This window comes from Columba livia, chromosome 23 (assembly GCF_036013475.1).
Source record: "Columba livia isolate bColLiv1 breed racing homer chromosome 23, bColLiv1.pat.W.v2, whole genome shotgun sequence".
Taxonomy (NCBI): domain Eukaryota; kingdom Metazoa; phylum Chordata; class Aves; order Columbiformes; family Columbidae; genus Columba; species Columba livia.
In genome coordinates, this window is record NC_088624.1 from 1281806 (window position 1) to 1304905 (window position 23100).

General features: G+C 60.3%; 1 protein-coding gene across 3 annotated transcripts; it reads left to right on the forward strand.

The window, feature by feature from the left end:
* Positions 1-332: 332 nt before the first annotated feature.
* On the forward strand, positions 333-16478 carry STAT3 (signal transducer and activator of transcription 3). Of its 3 annotated transcripts, none has more exons than XM_065039247.1 (24): positions 333-480; positions 6221-6367; positions 7075-7219; positions 7357-7455; positions 7851-7946; positions 8033-8114; positions 8513-8607; positions 8816-8967; positions 9809-9967; positions 10071-10163; positions 10881-10940; positions 11170-11199; positions 11329-11422; positions 11504-11551; positions 11989-12072; positions 12155-12253; positions 12365-12500; positions 12618-12670; positions 12759-12853; positions 13146-13285; positions 14033-14248; positions 14461-14503; positions 14829-14941; positions 15030-16478. In XM_065039247.1, exons 2-24 carry the CDS (start codon positions 6240-6242, stop codon positions 15083-15085), a joined length of 2316 nt encoding a protein of 771 aa, XP_064895319.1. In that variant the 5' UTR covers positions 333-480; positions 6221-6239; the 3' UTR covers positions 15086-16478. The 3 variants fall into 3 exon arrangements, with proteins under 3 accessions (XP_064895319.1, XP_064895321.1, XP_064895320.1); XM_065039249.1 differs by having other exon boundaries at positions 14033-14245; XM_065039248.1 differs by lacking the exon at positions 333-480 and adding an exon at positions 4715-4731.
* Positions 16479-23100: the final 6622 nt, after the last annotated feature.

Consider the following 23100-nt stretch of genomic DNA (forward strand, 5'->3'; position numbering starts at 1 on the left):
GGGACCGGAGCCCGGTGCTCCACACGGGGTCGCTGCGGAGCGCAGCGGTGCTGCTGCCCCTTTAAGAGACGGTGGCGGCGGCCGCGGGCCGCGCGCTGACGTCACGGCGCTGCCCGGAACTCAGCTGGGTTTCCCGCACGGCCGTTCCCGTCAGTTGCCTCCCCCCTCCGCCGCGCCGCCCCGCACCGCCCCCTCCCCAGCGCCGCCTCGCGGCGGGAGGCGGGACCGTCCGGGAACAGCCGCCACGGGCAGCCCCCCCGCGCCGCCGCCGCCGTGACGAGCGCGGAGCGGCCGCGCTGATTGGCTGTCAGGGCCCGACCCTCGCGGGGCAGCGGAAGCGCTGCTTCGCCATTGGCTGCTCTCGGCGTGACGTGGCGGGGCGGGGCCGCGCGGGCAGCAGGTTTCTCGTCACTCGGGCAGGACCGGCCGCGATCGCCGCCGGCACCGGGAGCCGCCGCCCCGCCCCGCCCGGGACCGCCGGTGAGCGCGGGGGGACGGGCCCGGAGGGTCGGGGCTGTGGGTTCCGGGGGACTCGGTCGGTGCTGGGCCCCGGCGCTGGTTGACACCGGGAAGCCGGTGTCAGGGCCGCGGGTGCGCTGCCCCCGGTGCCCCTCAGGGCTCGGTGCCGCGGCCTGAGGTGCCGGTGTCCCCGGGGCTGCCCGGGGGGGGCCAGTGGGGCGGCCCGGGGCGGGGGGGCTCGGCTCGGCTGCTGGCCCCGCAGTGCCTCGGGCCCCCCCGGGAACGGCTCCTGCAGCGCCCGCGGGGCGTCCGGTGTTCGGGGGCGGAGAGCGCGGCCCCCGCCGCACTCAGGGGGGTCTTTCCCAGGAGACTTTCCCGGGGGCCGGCACCGCGGACACCCGGCGGTTTCACTTTTGCTGGGACGCGGCAGCTCGTTGCCCGTGAACGGAGCCCCCAGCAGCAGGTGAGGGCAGCGCTCCGTGCTCCCGGGAGCCGTAGTTAGGGCGGTACTAATTAACCTAATTCTCTGGTCTTACAGTAAACGGGATTTCTTTCTTTCCTGCAGTTCCCAGCAGGCACAGAGCAAGTTCTTGCTGGACAGGGGCAGCTCCCGGGAGCTGGAGAGCTGTCGAAGTGCTGTTGTGGTCCTGCTGTGGAGCTGGGTCTGTTGGTGGACTGTGCTTACACCCCACAACCTCCAACAGAGCGCCCAAAGCCTAAATGGGCTTTTTGAAGAGGGAGAAGTGTCTGGACAGGCAGGGCCAGAGGACCTGCTGCTTGGTCTGGTTTCAGTGAGGATTGGGGGTGGGATCTCATGTGGTCCGTGCAGGTTGAGGGGTTTAACTGTAGGACAGCCCTTGGGCCGCGAATCCGAGGTTGCCCGAGCGAGGCTTTGGGGCAGATGTTGATGCAGCCTGGAATTTCCATCCTGATGAAATGACTTACAACTGAGAGCCTGCCCGGTCCTGGGCAGACCGAGGCTCGAAGACCTGGTTGACATCTCTGGCAGAGCGGTGAGCTGGGGCTGCAGTGCTGTCCCAAGGTGGGGGTGACACCCGTGCCTGCTGGAGGGGCACAGCGGGTGCTGGGGAGGGTGGCCCCGCTCCAGAGAAGGTCCCATCTGCATCTGTGGGACACCGGCCCTGCCTGTGTGATGACCCCATTCCCACCTTGCAGGTGGTTGTTGTCACCGTCACTCCCCAGCGCAGCCTCGTCCGCTGTTTCCCCCGGATCTGTCCGGTGACAAGGGACAGCAGGGGCATGTGGCGTCCTCTGCCCCGCGGGGTTGAACGTGTTACTGGCAGCTCCTGCGGCTGGAGTTACGTGTTGGGATGGAGCCTGGGAAGCTGCTGAGCCGCGGTGAGGAACATCCAGCCGTGGTGTGGGGCTGAGCAGGGAGCGCTGTGGCTTCGAGGTCACCCAGAGCCTCCCTCTGCCCTGTCACCTTCTCCTCTTTTTGCAAATCTCTGCATTGCTGGCATGTTTTTCACCTCCAGGGCTGACTTTGAAAACAAGAAACAGAGCCAAGTTCTCTTAATAGCCCATTCAAAACTCGTGCTTGTGTTTGCCTGGAGCAATTAGCTGCTTTGTTGTAAAACAGTTTTTCAGCCTGTGGATGGCTGTGTGGAAGCGGGGCAGCCTGGTACAGCTGTTTTTAGGAAAGCTGGGGCTCCCATGAAGTGTTGTCGATGGCGTCTGTCACGGTCTGTGATGCTCCCACTGGTGATAACTCTGTTAATGTGACCTGAGCTACGTTAGCAGTAATGGAGCTTCCTGCAGCTCGTGGCACTGCAGGGATGGGGAATGTCATGGTCCTTCCAAGACCCCTCCAGTGGTGCCCCCGGAGTCATTGCTGCTCGTTGTGGGGGCACAAATGAGGGGTATTCCCAGGAGCACCCCAGAAAGCAGCTGAAGGCAGTTTGGGGGCTGCTTTCGTGGCAGGAGCCCCATTTTGAATAGGGCTGTTGGGGTGTACAGAGCTCACTCTTGTGCTCTGCCCTTGCCGTGGAGCTAAAGAAAGATGAACTTTACCTCTCAAGCTACTTTTAGCAGCTTCTGTCGGAGCTCTGGACAGCGTGTTTGCCCCTGGGCTTGCGTCACATCGTTCTTGGCCCTGGCCACATCAGTTGCTCCCTGGCTCCGTTCCAGAGGCGGGAGGGGAGGTGAAACCGCAGGGACGGGCAAGCCCAGAAGAATCGGAAAGGTTCAACCCTCAGATCTCTAAACCTCAGCAAGGGAGGCTTCCCTGCGGCAGGGCTGGGCTGGGAGAGGCTCCCGCGTGGGGTTTTGGGGCTGAGAAGGTCTGAGCTTTGCCAGCACTGGTGACAGTGGCGGTGAGGAGTGTCACAGGGACCCTTTCCCTCGGGGTGGTTGGTGCTTCAGGCTGCCTGGCTGCTTATCGTTGGCGCTGAAGGAGCAACGTCTCCTCTCAACCCTTTGGGAGGGAGAGGAGGCTTTTCCCAGCTGGTCCTGCCTTCCTCCATCCTCCCGACTCCGCTGAGGGACGGGTGGTCTCTGTCACAGACCCCCTTGATCAGGGCTGGGTACGCTCCTGTCACCCGCTGCGGCAGAGCTGTCTCTGTTGGTGTGAGCCTGCATTCCAGCAAAACATATCTCGAGGCTCTTCCCTTCTCCCTGCTCTTGCGGTGGAGCACGGAGGGTTTTCCAGGTCAGGTTCTGGGTTTAAAAACTCGCTGTGATCTGCTGCTTCTGCCGAGAGATCCTCGAGGTGAGAACTGGAGGCAGCGGCGACACGGAGCAGAGAACGTGTCCAACCCTGGGGCTCGTACATCTGCTCGGCAGCGACTTCCTTGGCTCCCCCGGCTGTTTGCCTCTCCGGGAGCTGCCTGCGGTGGGAGCTGCTCGTGTTCTGCTGCCCGCTAGTTCTGTTTTTCAGGGAGCGGTGCGGCTGTGCGCGGTGCTGGGGCCCTGGCGGGGCATCGGCTTCCTGCGGCCACCGAGCATGCGCTGCAGGGGGCCCGGGAGCACAGGCTGCCGCGGTGGCTCGTCCTGCAGCTGTTTGGGGCAGTGAGAAGTGGCCAGTTCCCCTCCAAATGTTGCTGCTGGGGCTTTGCTTTTGGCATTTCAGTGCTCTGCACCGTGAGGCTCTGGTACTGCCCTGAAATACCCGGGTTGTGTCTTTCTTGTAGATCTTAGAATCCTTTTGGTTGGAAAAGCCCCTCAAGCTCATCGAGTCCAACCGTTCCCCCACCCCTGTCCCTGCCCCATGTCCTGAGAACCTCATGTCCGTCTGTCCAGCCCTCCAGGGCTGGTGACTCCAGCACTGCCCTGGGCAGCCTGTTCCAATGCCCCACAGCCCTTTGGGGAAGAAATTGTTCCCACATCCAACCTCAACCTCCCCTGGCGCAACTTGAGGCCGTTTCCTCTGCTCCTGGCGCTTGTTCCTGGGGAGCAGAGCCCGACCCCCCTGGCTCCAAGCTCCTTTCAGGCAGTTCAGAGATCAGAAGGTCTCCCCTCAGCTCCTGTTCTCCAGCTGAACCCCCCAGGTCCCTCAGCCGCTCCATCACACTTGTGCTCCAGCCCCTCACCAGCTCCGTTCCCTTCTCTCAACTTGCTCCAGCACCTCAAGGACTTTTTTAGTGTGAGGGGCCCAAAACTGCCTCCAGGATTGGAGGTTTGGCCTCCCCATGCCCAGCACAGGAGGGCAATCGCTGCCCTGGTCCTGCTGGCCACACCAGTGCTACCAGTCCCAAACAGGCTGGTGAAGCGCCCCTGTATGCTGGGCCACTGTCACGGTGCCACAATAGGAAATGCCGTGGGTAGAGTTCACTGGGATTCTGGTGGCTTGTAGGTGTTCAGCTCTTTCCCATGGCCCGTATCTGTTGGTTTTTCGCCCCAGAAGCGGCACCGCGCTGTTCACGCCTCCGAGAGCGAGCGAGAAGGGCTGTGAGCGCCGTGCAGCTGCTGCGTGGGGGCAGAGCTGCCCACGCTGCTGCAGACAGACAGACAGACAGCAGCAAAGAGCCCAGTCCCCTGCACAGCGGGGGCTCTGATGTGATGCCCTGTTCTTCACCACAACCTGGTGGCCCAGCCGTTTGTTCGACAGCCACAGAGAGCGAAAGCTCTGGGGTCGCAATGACCCCGTCGCATCAAGCCACGTCTTACTCCGAGGCTGAAGGAGCGTCTCTTGTTTACAGGCTCCTGCACAGCCAGTGTCTCTGTCTTTCAGCCCTTTCGCTTCTTGCTCCATTGAAAACGGGCTCGGTTCACGTGGTCATCCTGGAGGATTGCACCAGAGGGTTGTTGTTCAAGGTGAATGTCTTTGGGACTGTTCAATGCTGTGAAATTCTAAAGAACTCTTTGTGTCAGGTGCCGGCGTCTGTCTCCCCGCTGTGTGTCAGTCCATGGCAGGGTGTTCCCCCTTTCTCTTTTCTTACAAAAAACACCCACAAAACCAGGGAAGGAGTCAGGTGCAGCAAACATCAGAAGAGCACGATCCTTCTTGTGCTTCTGGGAATCTGCACAAGCACCCAGCTCCCCAGCGAGGTCCAGAACTCCTGCCCGACGCGTGCCCAGGGAAGTCTTATTGCCGTTAAAGCTTCATCAGTATCTGTCCTGCCTAATGAAATCCTGCCTGGCTCCTGCACGGAGCAGCTGCGCTCGCTGCGGGGCTGGGTGTGCTCCTGGTGTGTTTGCCGGCTCCCAGCCCATCCCGGAGCCCAGAGCAGAGCTGCTGACTCTTTGGAGGGGCGTAAATCCCACCTGGAGGGGCGTAAATCCCACCTGGAGGGGCGTAAATCCCACCTGGAGGGGCGGCACAGCCTTTTCCTCCCCTCTGCATCCTCGCTGAGCGAGGCTCTGTGCACCGGGTGCCCCTCTGTGCTGGCCGCTTCTCACCCCTTGGCACCTCCTGGGGTGTTCGCTGTGATTTTTTTGCCTTTGCTTTGCCCTGTGGGGCTGCCCCCCCCCGGCTTGCTGTGGCAGCACCCCCATCTGCGCCTGGGGCTCGTGGCCGGTGCCAGCCCCTTATCTGCACCCCCATGACCCAGCTGGCGCATCCCTTGCTGCAGTGACCTTTGGGACGTGCAAACAGCTTTCCGCAGGGCGGTGACGTTTTGCTCTGTGCCTGCTCTTCCTGAGCGCAGCTCGCCGTCCCCTCCTTAGCCTTAGCTCCGTTTCCATCCATGCACGAGGCGCTAAGTCGAAAATTGCTCCTTCCTTGTTTCTGTTGTTTCCCGGCAGTCTCCGCCTTCTGCACTTACTGTAAGCTCTGCAGATCCTTCCCTGCCTCCCGGAGCGGACAGGCACGTGTGCCTGGAAGACGCTGGCACCAGGTTAAAGCTGTGTACCTATCGCTGGTGACCTGCGTGCCCCAAATCCCTCTTTCCCCCCATGGCAAGAAGGTGGGAAAGCTTTGGGAAACGGTGCCTCTCTCCAGTTGAAAGCTTTGCCGAAGGCAGGCGGCTCCCATGCAGGGAAGCTCAGTGCTCACCAGGTTGAAGCTCAGATCATAAAGCTGAGCCCAAAGCCACTTTCTGTGTGCTCGGGGAGCTCCTGCATGGGTCTGGGGGTTTTGGTGACGTTAGGAGCTGCCTATGATGTCACTTTTACCCCTGGGCTGAATCTGCAGCATGAGGAACAGCATGAGGTGATGCTTCAGAGCTATGAAAATGAGGAGGGGTCTCTGAGTGGCCCTGGTTCTGGCCCCATCAGCCCCTCTGAAAGTGGGGCAGTGCTCAGGGCTTGGTCCCCGTGGGCTCTGGGTGCCAGCTGTGAGCAGGTTGTGTGTCTGTCCCGGCAGGTCTCCGGAGCTGGCCAGGATGGCGCAGTGGAACCAGCTGCAGCAGCTCGACACGCGGTACCTGGAGCAGCTCCACCAGCTCTACAGCGACAGCTTCCCCATGGAGCTGCGGCAGTTCCTGGCCCCATGGATTGAGAGCCAGGACTGGTAAGGGCTTTGGGAAACGCCAGTGCGGGGACTTCACTGCAGCAGGGCTGGAGGAGCTTTGCTGCTTTCCCTTGGCTCCTGGCGTGGCAGGATTTGTCCCTGAGGCTTGTGTGGGGCTCTGTGTGTGGTGTCAGACCCTGGGTTGGGAGAATGGGGAGCTCCAAAGCAGAGATGTCCCCATTCAGGGCTGACTTACACTGGCCTCTGTTGTAAACGAGGTTCAGTCATAGAATAGAACCATAGAATCACGGAATAGTTTGGGTTGAAGGGACCTTCCCAGCTCCCCAGTGCCCCCCTGCCATGAGCAGGGACATCTGCACCAGCTCAGGTTGCTCAGAGCCCCGTCCAGCCTGGCCTGGGATGTCTCCAGGGATGGTTCATCTACCACCTCTCTGGCCAACCTGGGCCAGGCTCTCACCACCCTCAGGGCAACAATTCCTTCCTTGTGTCCAGCCTGAATCTCCCTCCTTTAGTTTAAAACCATTGCCCCTTGTCCTATCACAACAGGCCCTGCTCAAAAGTCTGTCCCCATCTTTCTTATCGGCCCCTTTTAAGTGCTGGAAGGCAAAGGCTTGCTCCAGCCCTCGCTCTGGAGCAGGTTAGGAAGATGCCAGGGTGTTTAATTGCACAGGGACGGTGGGTGTGAGCAGAGCCGCCCTGTGCTGTCCCCTGGCCGGGCACCCAGGGCTCTGCCCTCCCTCCCGCAGGGCCTACGCTGCCAGCAAGGAGTCCCACGCCACGCTGGTGTTCCACAACCTGCTGGGAGAGATCGACCAGCAGTACAGCCGCTTTCTGCAGGAGTCCAATGTCTTGTACCAGCACAACCTGCGCCGCATCAAGCAGTTCCTGCAGGTGAGGGGGGAAGAGCTGGTCTGGTGTGGGGGAAGCCAGTGCCTCGGCACAGCTCAGGGCCCGCAGCCTTAAATGATGCGGAGATCCCGGGAGTTAACGCTGTGCGTGCTCACCTTGGGGGTCTGAACCTTTTACAGAGCAGGTACTTGGAGAAGCCGATGGAAATAGCCCGCATCGTGGCTCGCTGCCTGTGGGAAGAGTCGCGGCTCCTCCAGACGGCTGCTACCGCAGCCCAGGTCAGTGCCTGGGGTGTCTTGGGACCACCGTCCTGTACTTGATGGTGTCAGGAAGCTCCAGCACAGAGCTCCCCACTTGCTCTGTTTGGTACCAGTAGCTATTTTGTGCTGGGGGATGCTCCAGCTGTGGAGCTGAGCGCTTCTGCTTGCCTGGGCACTCCCTGCCTGGGGTGGCTGTTTGCTTTGTGCATCTGTCTGTCCTCTCACCTGGGACGTGTCCCCCACCCTGCACCGTACTCTGCAGCCCTGGAGCTAACGCTGCATCGAGCAGCTGGGCGCTCTGGCTTCTCTTAGCGAGGGGGTGAAGTCCCTTCCTGCAAAACCTCCTTGGGTTGTGTGGGGGAGCATCCCTGGGCCGTGGCTCTGATCTGATACCCTCCTTGTCCCCTCTGCAGCAAGGGGGACAGGCAACACATCCAACAGCAGCTGTGGTGACGGAAAAGCAGCAGATGCTGGAGCAGCATCTGCAGGATGTGAGGAAGAGGGTGCAGGTATGTGTGTGCTGCACGGGCACCTTCTCTGTTCCCCACCTCAGTGCTTTAGTGCTTTGAATAATTCCACATCTCCTGCCTTGCAGGATCTGGAGCAGAAGATGAAAGTGGTGGAGAATCTCCAGGATGACTTTGATTTTAACTACAAGACTTTGAAAAGCCAAGGAGGTAATGGAAACTCATTAGCAGCTGGCAAACCAAAGTGTGTTCCTGCAAGGAATCTTGCTGGAGGGCACGTTCCAGCCCTCCCGGTGCCTCCTCTCCGAGCAAGAAGGGTGGCTTAGGCTCAGGGCTTTTGCATGGCAATTAGAGAAACCTCATCTTTTGTTTCTTCAACCAACACTGCCTCCAGGGGAGCTGGCCTGGAGCTCTGCCTGGGAGCAGAGAGGTGGCATCTGGAGGTGACAGTGGAAAGCCAGCAAGTTGCTTGGAAGCTGTGTGAGATGCTTAGCTATCCATGGCTTTCTAGGGCCCCTGTTGCTTTGCAGTGGAAGTTTTTTGTGTGACGCTTGGGAAGGCAGAAGAGTCCGTGTGCTTGGCTGAAGCTTTTTCCCCTCTCTGCACAGACATGCAGGATCTGAATGGAAACAACCAGTCAGTGACCCGGCAGAAAATGCAGCAGCTGGAGCAGATGCTGACGGCGCTGGACCAAATGCGAAGGGTACGTCATGCAGCTGGTTCTCCAGATCCCCTGGGGTGCAGCGCTGCCCTTTTTCTGGGGTACGAATTTGGTGTTCCTTTGTGGCCAAAACTGAGGGCAGCGCTGGGAACGCAGCCCTGGGTGACTTCTGTCTTGTCTGTGAATGTGAATCTTGCAGATCTTGGAAGGAGTCAGAGGGTGGTGAAGGTTCTGCTGTCTTTTTTGGCAGGGGATTGTGAGCGAGCTGGCTGGGCTGCTCTCAGCCATGGAGTACGTGCAGAAGATGCTGGCAGACGAGGAGCTGGCAGACTGGAAGAGACGGCAACAGATCGCCTGCATTGGCGGCCCACCCAATATCTGCTTAGACCGGCTGGAGAACTGGTAGGAGCTGGTTGGGGGTGAATCAGTCACTGGAGAGGTGGAATTCAAACACCTGCAGTGGAAATGAGCTCTTGGCCTCTGGAAGGACAGGGAATTACTGGAGAGAGTCCAGTGGAGGGACACAAAGATGCTGAGAGAGATGGGGCTGTTGAGCTGGGGAAGAGAAGCTGAGAGGGATCTGATCAATGGATCAATATCCCAGGGTGAGTGTCAGATGGACCAGACTCTGTTCAGTGGTGCCCAACGCCAGGGTGAGGGACAACGGGCACAGACTGAAGCACAGGAGGCTCCATCTGAACACGAGGAGAAACTTCTTCCCTTTGCGGTGCCAGAGCCTGGCCCAGGCTGCCCAGAGCGGGTGTGGAGTCTCCTTCTCTGAGACATTCAAACCCCTGGGATCCTGTGTGATCTGCTCTGTGACCCCATGTGGGGCTGGGGATCTGCTGGGGTCCCTGCAACCCAACCACCCTGTGAATTTTTGAAATATCCTTGCAAAACGGCTTTTCTTATGCCCACACATGTAGATATAATCCACTAGTCAGACTGATCCTCCATAGCGGGTGCCAGTGTTGTGATGGTCAGCCCCAGCCTGGGGGATTTTAAGGCCGCTGTGGGAAGGTCTTGGTGTGTCTCTGCACAACTTGGGCACCTGCAGGTTTCTTTTCTAATGCAGCCCTAGAAAAATGCACTGAGCCGGGAGCCACAGACTGGCTCTCGATATGTGTTCTCGATACGGAGAACTTCTTCCCCCGCATGAGAGGGGGTAAAGGAGCACTTTGCAGGCTGGGACTGTGCAGGGCTCGGCAGCCGGAGCTGACACCGGTTCTTCCTGCTCCCCTAGGATAACCTCTCTTGCCGAATCGCAGCTACAGACCCGGCAGCAGATCAAGAAATTGGAAGAACTGCAGCAAAAAGTGTCCTACAAGGGTGACCCCATTGTCCAACACCGGCCCATGCTGGAGGAGCGGATCGTGGAGCTGTTCAGGAACCTGATGAAGAGGTTCTGAGGGGGCTCTGGGCTGTCCCCTGGTCACCGGCAGTGGCCGGGGGGTTGTGCAGGGCTGGGCCTGGGATTTGACTGTGTTTTCTGCCTTTCCCCGCAGCGCTTTTGTCGTGGAGAGGCAGCCCTGCATGCCCATGCACCCCGACCGGCCCCTGGTCATCAAAACCGGTGTGCAGTTCACCACCAAAGTCAGGTGCGTCGCAGGCCCCTGCAGTCCCACTGTGGTTTCAAAGACACGGAGATGCGGTTCTCAGGAACAGGGGTCAGTGCCAGGGTTGGGTTAATGGTTGGACTCGATGAGCTCAAGGGTCTTTTCCAACCAAAATGATTCAATGAGGGAGTGACTCAGTGCAGGGCCGGCGGCCGCTGGCTGGGGCTTGGCCGCATTCCTGGAGGCAGCCGGGGTTCTGGTAAATCCCGCTGCGGGGGCGGGCAGTAGAAAGCATCAGCGTGTCCCTGGCTGGCTGCCTCTCAGCTGTCCCGTGTTCCCTGCCAGGCGCTGCGGAGAGGGGCTGCTCCAACACCGGGCTCTGCCTGGAGCTTCTTCACCAGCTCCCAGCTGTGTCCCCGTTGTCCCATGGCACGTGGCAGCAGCTGGGAGCGTGGAAGGTGTTTGTTCAGAGCAGATGTCTGTGTGGTTTGGGCAGCTGAAATGAGGCTGTCCCAGGGGTCTCAATGGAGCAGCAGTGCTGGGGACAGGTGTTGGGGGTGACGTGTCACAGCCCGGCGTGCAGAGGGGCTCAGGGATGCTGGAGGAGCTGGGCGATGAACTGTAGTGCTGCTTTCTGGGGGACACACATGACACTGCCTTGCATCCAGCTGTTCTGCAGTCTGTGCCAGATGTTGCGTCGATCTGGAGTTGTTTGGGTGTGCAGGATGTTCACGCTCACACTCTGCTGACTCCTTGCAGGTTGTTGGTCAAGTTTCCAGAGCTGAATTATCAGCTGAAAATTAAAGTCTGCATTGACAAGTGAGTTCTGTGCTCCGAGCTGGGGTGGGGTTACTGGAGCGGGGGGTTGTTCAGGCTCCATCCCTGCACCAAGGGCCAGTGTCGCCCATGGGAGAAGGGTGACAAACCACAAGGGTTTGTTCCCATGTGGAGGGACAGCCTGGGGGGCTGTGGGACTCAATGTCCAGCCTGTCTGCATCAGGTCGGCAAGGCCACGGTCATGACCGGGTGTCCATCTCCTCTTTCCTAGGGACTCTGGGGATGTTGCAGCACTTCGGGGGTAAGTGCAATGTTTTGGTTTTAGTTTTGTCTTATTTCCTCTCACTTCTGCTTTTAACCCTGGCAGAAGTCCTACTGCACGTTTGCTCTGAGGGCCCTGTCAGCCACGCCGCGCCTTTCCCCTTTCCAGGTCGCGGAAGTTTAACATCCTGGGGACGAACACGAAGGTCATGAACATGGAAGAGTCCAACAACGGGAGCCTCTCAGCGGAGTTCAAGCACCTGGTAGGTACCGTGAGCTTTGGGGCTGCTCCTGTCGATGCCGTGTGTCACAGTGTTGCTTCAGCCTGTTCCTTCTCTCGGCAGACCCTGCGGGAGCAGCGCTGCGGTAATGGAGGCAGAGCCAACTGTGATGTAAGTGCTGGGTGTGAGAGCCCTTTGCTGGCAGCTCTGCTCCTTGTCTTGCTCCTTGTTGAGCAGCTGAACCACAGGGGGGGAAACAGGAGCCGTGTCCTGAGAGGGACCAGCCCTTTCCACCTGCACCTGAGCAGCAGCGCTGGGCCTAATCATAGAATCACAGAATCATTTGGGTTGGAAAAACCCCTCAAGCTCTTCGAGTCCAACCGTTCCCCCGCCCCTGTCCCTGCCCCATGTCCCTGAGAACCTCATGTCCGTCTGTCCAGCCCTCCAGGGATGGTGACTCCAGCACTGCCCTGGGCAGCCTGTTCCAATGCCCCACAGCCCTTTGGGGAAGAAATTGTTCCCCAGATCCAACCTTAATCTGCCCTGGCTGTGTGTCAGGCTGAGAGCAGGTGTCTCCTACGTGCTTATCACATCCTCTTCCATCCTAGGCCTCGCTGATAGTCACCGAGGAGCTGCATCTCATCACCTTTGAGACAGAGGTGTATCACCAGGGGCTGAAGATTGACCTGGAGGTGAGCTGTGGGATTCTGCCTCTCGTTGCTGTGGGTCAGGGTGCAGAGGAGCCCTGGGAAATGTCACATCCTGTCTTTGCAGACGCACTCGCTGCCTGTGGTGGTCATCTCCAACATCTGCCAGATGCCCAACGCCTGGGCGTCCATCCTGTGGTACAACATGCTGACCAACAACCCCAAGGTAGAGCCCGGCTGGCAGAGCAGCACTGCAGGCTTTGGGACCAGAGTGGGGCTGCACCTGGTCCTGTTTCTGTCTCGTGTCTTGCTCAGGGTTGTGTTTTCTCTTGTGCAGAACGTGAACTTCTTCACCAAGCCCCCCATTGGGACCTGGGACCAGGTGGCAGAGGTGCTGAGCTGGCAGTTCTCCTCCACCACGAAACGTGGCCTCAGCATCGAGCAGCTGACAACGCTGGCAGAAAAACTTCTGGGTAAGCCAGCGCGGGTGTCCTGGCTCTCCCTGCTGTCCCTTGGGCTGTTCCCTGCCAGTGGTGTCTTTGGAAGAACATCTCTATCTCAACGTTGACACCCCTGTTCTTCTCTACCAGGGCCTGGTGTGAATTACTCCGGCTGTCAGATCACTTGGGCCAAGTTCTGCAAGGTAGAGCTCTCTCTCTTCCCTGAGCGCTTTCCCTTGGCTGTTCCCTTCTTCCGAACCACGCTCACAGCTTCTCTGCCCTCTTCTTCAGGAGAACATGGCTGGCAAAGGTTTCTCTTTCTGGGTCTGGCTGGACAACATCATTGACCTGGTGAAAAAGTACATCCTGGCGCTGTGGAACGAAGGGTGAGCCTTGGCCAGTGCCGGTCCAGAGACCTGTGGTTGGGCTGGGCCCTGGGAGAGGTCCCATAAACCCTGTCCTGTTGGAGTAGGGTGCCTTGTCTGGGTGCAGGTGGGCTCTTCCAGGATGCTTTTTCTGTCCAGGCTCTGTTGGCTGGTTCAGAGTGCAAACCCACTTGGGAATCCCTAAAATGTTGGTGCTCAGGTCCGGCTGCTGCCTGACGCTGGCAGAGTTCATGTCCTGGAACAGCTACCCTGGCATCCTGTCCCACTTGCTCTCCTCTCTTCTGACACCCAGGTACATCATGGGGTTCATCAGCAAGGAGCGGGAACGAGCCATCCTGAGCACCAAACCACCGGGAACCTTCCTGCTGCGCTTCAGTGAGAGCAGCAAGGAAGGCGGCATCACCTTCACGTGGGTGGAGAAGGACATTAGTGGTATGTTGCTTTCCCCACGGGTGCGGTGCCTCACTCAGCCGGCGTTCCTGGCCCCAAACGGGGCTTGAAACCCCGTGATGAGACGTTTCACAGAATGCCAGAGTGTTCTGGGGTTGCAGGGACCCCTGTAGATCCCCAGCCCCACCTGGGGTCACAGAGCAGATCACACAGGATCCCAGGGGGTTTGAATGTCTCAGAGAAGGAGACTCCACACCCGCTCTGGGCAGCCTGGGCCAGGCTCTGGCACCGCAAAGGGAAGAAGTTTCTCCTCGTGTTCAGATGGAGCCTCCTGTGTTCCAGTCTGTGCCCGTTGCCCCTCACCCTGGCGTTGGGCACCACTGAACAGAGTCTGGTCCATCCTCTGACACCCACCCTGACATATTGATCCTATTGATCACATCCCTCTCAGCTTCTCTCCCCCAGCCGAGCAGCCCCAGCTCTCTCAGCCATTCCTCATCACAAAGATCATCCAGACCTCTCAGCATCTCTGTCCTTGTCCTGACAAGCCCTCTCCCTGGGTTAGATCTTTGAGCCTGGGTGCCCTTTGCTGGTCTCTGCCTCCTGGGTGCCCCTGCCCATGTGCTGCAGTTTTCTGTGGCCTCGAAGCCACCTGCCCGGTCCCTGTCCTGCCCCGCAGTCTGTGGGGTGCCTGCTGGGGCTGATCACAGCACCAGGCCCTGTCCCTGCTGCTCCGGGCGTGTTTGAGGAACGCAGGTGTCTTCCCTGTGTGAAATTCTCCTTGTACAGGGAAGACCCAGATCCAGTCTGTGGAACCTTACACCAAGCAGCAGCTGAACAACATGTCATTCGCCGAGATCATCATGGGCTACAAAATCATGGATGCCACCAACATCCTGGTGTCCCCCCTGGTGTACCTGTACCCGGACATCCCCAAGGAGGAGGCGTTTGGGAAGTACTGCCGCTCCGAGAGCCAGGAGCACTCGGAAGCCACCGACTCAGGTAGTTGTTGACTTTCTGCGCTCCCATGCGGCGGGTGGCTCCAGGGACAGTTCTGGTGGAAGAGCTGTCACCGGCTGGCGTCCTGTGTCACCAGCTGGGATCCTGTGTCCCCAGAGGGCACAGCTGCAGCGTGGGACCAGCGGGGGGGTCCCAGGGTGGGCGCTGGGGACAGCAGCATTCCTCCTCCAGTGACAAGGCTGCTCGTTCCTCTGCAGGTGCTGCTCCATATCTGAAGACCAAATTCATCTGTGTCACCCCGTGAGTGTTTCTGGGGTGTCTGTGAGCACTGTGGGGGGGAATTTGTGTGCTCAGCCTCATCTGAGCAAGGGGGGCTCCTTCCCGGTGCCGTGAGGCTCCCAGTGCGGGCAGGGGGGACGGCGGGGGCTGAGCCAGGCTCTGGTTCACTGCCCAACCCGCCGGCCCCGGCTTCCCCTCCCGCGGCCCCTTTCCTCCGGAGAGCGCTGGGACCGGCTGTGCCGAGCCCTGGGGCCCGGCGGGGGGAAGAGGGGGTGTCGGAGAGCGCAGGCCAGGCCCTGATCCCGAGCTTTCTCTGCTCTTCTTCTCCCCTTCCTCCCTCTGACAGCACCTCCTTCAGCAACACCATCGACCTGCCCATGTCCCCGCGCACCCTGGACTCGCTCATGCAGTTTGGCAACAGCAGCGAGGGAGCGGAGGCCAACGCTGGGGGGCAGTTTGGTGAGTCTGGGGTGGATGCAGCACCCGGGGGGGCTCCTGGCTGTGGCCACACACGGGCCCCGTAACCCCCGGCCGTGTCTCCCTGCAGAGTCGCTGACGTTTGACATGGAGATGACCCCCGAGTGCGCTTCTTCACCCATGTGAGCTGCTGCCCCAGCGCTCGCAGGGCCCCCCCAGGACTCGGAGTTCCCACCTCCACTGACCCCCCCCAGTCTCACTCTGCTCGGTCACGGCTGTTCTGGCTGTTCCTCGGGAGGAGCTGGGGACTGAGGTCCTTGTCACCAATTCCTTGTTTGACCCAGACGTCTCTTTGGGTGGGAGGGGGGACTGAACCTTTTTCTATTTCCTTCCATAACAGATTTTTATGATTATTTTGCTCATTCAAGTGCCTATTAGCCTCCGATCGTCGTTACAAATGCTTCTGCAGCCCCAGCCCCGCTGTCAAAAGCTGTTTTTCTGACTGCCAGAGTCCAAAAGCTCTTGGAGATCTTAGGAGCCTGGATTCACCTCCAGGCTCCGGAGAGGGGATCGGCCGGTCCTGCCCTCCCCACGGGTTACCCGCTGCGGTGGGGTCGGTCCCTGCAGCCCTCCCAAAGCTCATGCAGGTCTCTCCTCTGCGCACTTTTGTCTCCAAATTTGGTGAGGAGAACCAGCACGGGGCTCGGAGCTTCTGCTGGTCACAGGGAGTTTTGGTGGCCGCCCTGTGTTTGCCACCGACTTCCTGCTCCGGGCACCGGGATCCGGCTGGCTCCAGCAGCCCCGGCGCTGCTGCTGGGACAACTGGTTTCCCCGCAGTGCAGAGGCTGCCCTGGGGCAGGGACGTGTCCCAACACCAGCGCGGGCTTGTGAACATGCAGCGCGTGCACCTGGGGTCTGTTTTTGGGACCTGGGTGTGAACACAGAGGCTGCTCTGACCGTGGCTCTGCCCGTGGCCGGATCGCAGCTGTGTTCCCCTTGCCGTGCCGAATTAGAGCTGCTGGACCACCGGGGGAGGGTGGGGGGCTGCAGGACCCAACGCGACCAGCAGCGGGTGGCCTGGCCTGGCCCTTTTCCCTCCCATGGGGCTTCTGATGTCCCGGGCAGTGGGTTTGCAGCTTCTTGGGGGCTTCATGTGGCATTTTTGTTGAAGGTCGGTCGTCGCTGTTAAGGTAGGAGGTGGCAAGAGTTGAAGGGAGCAGGATGGATGTAGAGAGAGGGCGTTACGAAGGGCGAGTTTCCTTGCTCGGGGGGTCGAGGAAAGGTGGATGCTGTGCTGGCCGGTGCTTGTGGGTCTGTGTTTACCCTCCTGCCCTTTCCACGCAGTGGGTGTGCACGGGACAGGGAGAGGCAGGGCGGACAGCATGGCCCTTGGAAGCTGGGATGTGCTCAGAGGGGATGGGGACCGTGCCCCTCGCTCGCCCCCGCGCAGCCCCGTCCAGCTGCAGTCGCCGTAGCCCCGGGCAGCATTCGATACTGTAAAAAAGTTTTATTTTTTTGTATATTTTATTGCTGTATCTACAGGCTTTAAACTTTCTCCGAAATAAAGGCTCTGAAGCGACGTGGCTCTCGGCGTGTGAGTTCAGCTCTGTGCCTGCGCCGCCTGCCTTTACCACGCTCCGGGAAACCGGGGCCTCTTGCAGCGAAACGCCGGCCCTGACGCCAGAGCTGCGGTTTGCTCGGCGTGAACCAGCCGCCCCCCCGCTGCCTGCGCCGCTGCCTGCGCCGCTGCCTGCGCCGCTGCCTGCGCCGCTGCCCGGCACGCGTGGGCCGCCCGCGTTATCGGGGCGGGCAGAGCTGTTCCCCGGGGAAGCGGGGGGCTGGCGGGGGGTGTATCGCCCCACCACAGCCCAGGGCTGGTTTTTTGGCAGCGCCTGGGTCTCCTCTGCTTGTGCAAAGGAAACTCCGGTGCCAGCGTGGGAGGACGTGGCGGTGCCCAGGGCTCCGCTCCCTGTGCTGGTGACACCAGGGGCTGAACTGGGACCCCTGCGGGTGACTCTTGGGGGGCTCTGGGTGGAGGTGATTGTCTCCTGTCCCTCGGTTGTGGCCCTGGGGTGGCTGCTGGGGGACCCGCTGCGCTCACATCTGCAGCCTGGGGCTGTCCTGCCCTCTCGTGGGGACACGCTGGAGCTGGCACTGTCCCCGGCAGGGACAGACCCTTTGCAGCCCCCAGACTCGCCCCTCACTGCTGCTCTGGGACTGAGGGGCCTCAGCTTTCCTGGGGGGTGTGTCTGTCCGTCTGTGTCTGTCCATCTGGGTGCAGCTGCCTGTACAGCACCAGGCTCCGCACCGCCAGCCTTTGCGGAGCAGCAGGATCATCACAGGCCAGGAGCGACGGAGATTATTGCTCTGTCAGGGCAGGATTAGTAGGGGGATTTCTTTTTTTCATGCAGGTCACGGTCGATCAATCCCCCGCAGTCCCCGTGGGACCGGCTGAGCTGGTTTGAGGTGCTGGAGATGGCCCCGAAGCCTCCGGTGCCCTCCCCACCCCCTGGAACATCCTGCTGGGCGCTGAGCAGAGCGCTGAGGCCATTGTGTGTCCCTGCTCTGGGAACCAGCCTTTCCCCCTGCCACCACCCTCCATGTCACCGTCAAACCAAACCAGGGCTCTACACGCAGCCACCAAACCTATTGCTGTCCCCAAGTCATCGTGATCCTGCTTCCCCCACATGGGGACCAGCGCAGCCCCAGGGACCCCCTCCCCTTCCCCACCAGTTCCCAGCTGCAGGATGGGGTGGAAAACACCCAGAACAAGGAATTTTCTCACCGATATGCAAACCCTGGGGTTACCGCAACCGTTTGCTGTTGGGAACGCGGCGTCCCCTCCCCTGCTCCTGCCGATAAGTCATTTCTTATCTCCCTGCACCCACATGCCCGGCTGCATCCCTGTCAGAACCTGTCCCGCTCCCTGGGGTTACCGGGGCGGGCTGGCCCTTCGTTAACGGGGTTAATTGGCTACTGATCTGATCTCGGGGGTTCTCCCGGTTTTGGGTGCTGCAGCGGGAGCAGGGCTGGGGGAACGGGGTTGTTTGTGGCTGCGAAAAGAGGTCATGGGGGTGGCTTTGCTCCCTCCGGGGCAGCGCGGCGGGGAGGGAGCGCGGCCGCTGTCTGAGCCAAACGTGCCGAGGGATTAGGGGTTTCCAGAGGCGGATAAGCCGCTTGGGACGCAGACGCTTGCGTGACGGGAACGGGGCAGCCCCGTGGGGACCAGCGGCCACCTGCCAGGGCGGCCGCGGGCTGCGGGGGGTCAGCGTGGCGTCCCTCTTGGTCTCCCTTCTTTTACTCATTTCTTTAATTCCAGCTCAAATGTGGGTGAATGTAGCAGTTTCACCTACGATGAAGTTCACACTAATGAACGTACTTGCTTCTAAGTGTTCTTGGCATTGTGAATTAAAAGTGATTTAAATATTCTGCGTAATAGGGCCTCTAAAATTTCATGCTAGCAGACACGCTGGCATTGGACTTAAATTTGTGGGGGATGTTATTAAAAGCTTTCCAGACAAAAGCCACCATTTTCTGTTGAGATGAGGCATCATCATCCTAGCAGCCGGATATTGAGATTGTTAATGGACTTGATGATCTTAAAGGTCTTTTCTAACCCAAATGGTGCTATGGGATGAACCTGCAGATGCAGTTTAGAGGGGCCACGGCACAGTCGTGATCACAGCCCCAATCTCTGGGGCCAAGCAGCTGAACTAGAGGTGATGTGAGGGGGGTGGGAGACAGAACCCCCCCAGGGGACATGCTGGGGGGATCCTCCCTCCGTCTTCCCACATCTCTGCTGTTGTAATGACCCTGGTGGCTCCAACAAGCCAGAGAAGCCACCACCCCAGCTCTGCGCCCACCCTCCCGCGGTGCCCGGGCAGGAGCGATGGAACACTGCTCGGTACCTGCTGGGTCACCGGGGCAGACGGGCAGCGCCACGTCCTCCTGCATCCTTCCACTGTCCGGTCGCATGCCGCGGTCACGGCGACCAGGGAAGGAGCGTTGGGATGCTCTGCTCTGTCCATCTGAGCCTCCTCCTCGTCACACCCTCGTCGATGGCGGCTCTGAGCCGAGCTGCCGAGCACAAGCTGCGGCTGCCCGAGCCAAATGCCATCCCGGCTTCCCAACGCTCGTAAAGCAACAGGCAAATATTGCATCACTCTCAAACTTTAATACGCAGCAGAGCTGAGCCAAGCAAGGTCTCAGCGGTGGCACCCGCTGCCAGGTGTGGCAGAGGTGAGACCTGGAGCTCGGGCACAGCGCGGTCCCCAAGTGCCACCCTCTGCCGGCCCCGCCAGCGACTGCCATGCCCGAGGGATGTGACCTACCGGTCGCCACCTCATGCCACTGTCACCTCCTCCAGCTCCAGCCGCCCGGCCCTGCAAGGGGGTTCGGGGCTGCTCTCGCTTTTGGGTTCCTGCTTTCATTCCCCTCGTGCTTCCTCCTCAGCCCCGGATGCCAGTTCCCATTCCGTCTGGCCCAACACCAGCCCATGCTTGGCCGTGCCATGTCACACCGGGACCGCATCCTGTGCCGGAGGGCAGAGACCCCGGCTCTGCCAGCAGAAGCACCGTGGGGTCTCGGTCCCACCGGGGTGTCCGCGATGCTGCACGGTCCTGGCCCTGGTGAAGGCGCCGCTGATCGGGGCGACTCGCAGCCGTGTGTTTATGGCAGGAACCGGGGACCGAGTGGTTACTGTGGCAACCGGGCCCTGCCGAGGGGACCGTGGGGATGCGCGGTGTCGGGGGCCGACTGCAGCACCGGTGCCCCCGCTCTGTTCCCTCCCATCAGGTGGGTGCGAGATGCTCGTGCCCTCGGTCCTGGGGGCTGCGGGCGCTGGCTGGGCCCCCGCGCCCCCCGGGGTGCAGCGGCGAGGGCTCCGGTTCCTATTGCAGAGCCAGCCTGGCTGTTGCTGCCCCGTGCTTTACAGCAGGCAGAAGCCTGGTTGTTTTTGTGATCTGGATGAGTGATGTGAGGGAACAAAGAGCCTTTGCCCGGGCGATAACACTGATCGGCTGCTCAGACCAAGCTTTGCTGGGGTTGTTCCCAGCCGTGTCCAAGTGGTTAAAGCAGAGGTTTCCTGTGGAAATTGCCCCTTGGACAATACACCATTTCCCAGGTTTTTCAGTGCAACAGGTCCTCCTCTCCCACGGGCACAAGCTCCTGCAGGGACAACCCCGAGCTGGTGATGAGCTTCCCGGGAGACCCCCCCGTGTGCCCCCGCTTTCCCCTGCATGTCAGCTCCATCCCCAGTTTTGCGTCCTCTCCCTCCCGGTGGGGTCGGAGCCGTGGGGGATCCATCCGTGCCGGCTTTCCCGTGGGATCTCCCTTCACGTCTTCAGCAGGAAGCCATTTCTGGGGTGGCCGCAGCAGAACCAGCCTGGCTGGCTCCAGCCGAACGCCTCTGCGTCATGGCCGGGTCCCGGGGCACAGCAGGGCTGTTCCCTGTGCCCAGCGGCCACCGCAGCTTTGGCAGCACTGGGTGCGTCCCCCTCGCCCCAGAGGAGGATTTATGGTCTGTGTCAGGGACATCGGGACAGGACATGCCTGGGGACCAGGACAGCACCTTCCTGGGTTGGGGACAGACTCATGGGAAGTGGGACCACAGGGTGATGAGCCGGAGATGGCGCTGGCTGGAGACCCAGGAGCAGCTCCAGTGCTGGGACACCCACCACGGGGACCGTGGTGGCAGCTCACTGAGCCCAAGTGGCCCAGCCCGTGATGAGGTCCCTGCCCGTGGGAGCTCACACCTGGTGCAGAAGGGGTTTGGGGACACTGGGACGGGCAGGAGGTCGCTGTGCTGGGAGCTGTGGGTCCCTGATGCCAGTGCAGCCCTGCCCAAGCTTCACCCCCGCTGCGCTGGAAAGCGAGTGGGAAAATACGAAGCTGTGAGTAATTTGGGGATTCAGCTGGTTTTCATTAACTGGGCTGGATTATCACAATAGGCTTTTGTGGCCTCAGCACGGATCTGCGACAGTGTGGGAGCCCAAGCGGGGACCAGTGGTGTGTGGGATGCTCAGCAAGATCTCCCACGTCCCTGGTGAGCTCGAGGGGACGGAGCAGAGGCTGCGTCCTGCCCGCAGGTGACGTGTTGGCCGCGTTGGCTCTTTGGTTGAGCACCAAGCCCCGTGTGTCCCAGGAGGGGGGTGAGGAGGAGCCCCGACCGCGGGATGTGCCGAGAGGGCTTTGGGAACGGGAGGGCAGCAGCCACAGCATTGGGACCTCTCCAGCGACTGCCTAAATAAATGCTTCCACTCCTGAGAAATAATTAAGACCCTCGAGATGGCACTTAGAGACGAAGGCCGTGCTGCCCGCGCTCCTCACGCTCCTGCTCCAAACACAGAGGCAATTTTCTAGGAAATCAATTACGAAGCCCCATGCTCCCCCTCTCCCCTGAACGCACAGCGTCACTCAGCATCCTGTTGAGCTCATCTGAGATGACAATGTGTTTGGCCACAGCGCAGCCTGGACACTGTTTACCTTCCCAAGGGCTTTTTGAGAGCAATGCGAGGGAGGTCCTGATGAAAGCAGGGACCCAGCGGCACCAGGAGTTCGCTGGACACAGAGAGGGAAACGCCGGCCATGCCCAGGAAACTTCTCCGGTCTTTGCAGAGCCCGTCATGCCAGGACAGGTCATGGGGCTGCTTATTGCTGGGGGGTCTGGCATGGCACCCTTGTCCCCAAGAGTGTCCCCAAGAGTGTCCCCAAGAGTGTCCCAGTGCAGGTGCTGCCAGGGCAGTGCCAGGGCTCTCTTGCCGTCGCCTACCGCTGCAGCCGCCATTCCCCTGTTCCCTTCCTCCTCCAGAAAGGGAAAATCTCTCTTGGGTAACACCCTCACCAGCCAGCTCAGTTTTTTCCTTGGGATCTATTTGAAATGAAACTCTGATTTGATTTCATTCTGTTTGCCCTCCTGGCATGGAGCACTCATCACCTTCTCACCCATCACTAATTTCTTCCCCCTTTTTGTTTATCCCCCTCCTACCAAAAAGGGAGGGAGAAGCTGGAGGGGAGAGGGAACAGAGGATGTTTTGTGTGCATATTCCAGCCTTCCTGAGCACATGTGGCTGTGCGGGTCTGCGTCACGGGGTCTGCGTCCCTGGGACCCGTTGGGTCCAGCCAGGGGTCCGGCAGCCTCGGTCCCTGCGTGTGACCTTGATTTGGTCGGCTGGAGCAGCCGGTGCCCGGATGGCTCCGCCGATGGGTTCTGTGGGCCAGGAATTGTGAAAGCCGTTCGTCCGCGTGATGCAACTCGCTGGAGCATGCGTGTCCCCGCCGGGGCAGGGAGGGCAGGCGTGCAGTCCTTTCACCGACTTCCCCATTCCTTTCCTTAGTCTTAGTGGGAAAAGACGGGGTGGGAGATGCTGGCCCCACGCTGGGCAGCCGTCCCCGTCTCAGGGGGTCCAGCCTCACGTCCCCATAAAGTCTGGCTGCCATGGGAGCACTAGGAACGGCAGCCAGGGCTCTGCTGGCCGCAGCTCACAGTGATGTGTCGGCCCTGTGCGCACAAGATGCCCCCCAAGCATCCATGCACAGGCAACAAAACATTTGGTGGGAGCTGCTGGAGCTGGAGCCCTGGGCTGTCCTGTTCATCCCGGGCTGCTCCGGGCACGTAGCGAGTGCTGGTGGGGTGGAGGTGAGCCAAAAAGCAGCGGTTTGTGGCCAGCATTTGCACGGGAGCAGGTGCTGGGGTGGCGCCTGCTCAGCCTGCAGGTATTTACCTCTTGGACGCATGGAGCTGGGCTGGGCAGTGAGGAGCTGGAGGTGGACAGGGGCTGTTCGGGGGTGTCATTTGTACAGCAGAGCCCCAAAAGCCGTGGTGACATGGGCAGGCTGTGGCTTTGCCAGGTGGACAAGGGTCCCTGGGTGTCCTGCCGTGTCCCTGCTGTGGCTTCCAGGGCTCACAGTGTCCCTGGGGCTTGCATCCCTGCCAACCAGCTCCCACACCTGCATGCTCCCGAAGGAAAGAGGACTTTAATATAATAGGTATTGTGTTAAATAGGTAATAGGTAAAATATAGAAAACAGGTTAAAAAAGTGAAGAGGTGAGAACTTGGGATGCACTCTTACACGATTGCCAAGCGATTCGCAATTGCAGGTGCATTAACTGTCTTGAGAACAATCCTGCCCCAGCGAGGAGACCCAAGCCTGCCTCTCTATGATTCTATGTATGATTCTATTTATTCTCTTCTATGATACGAT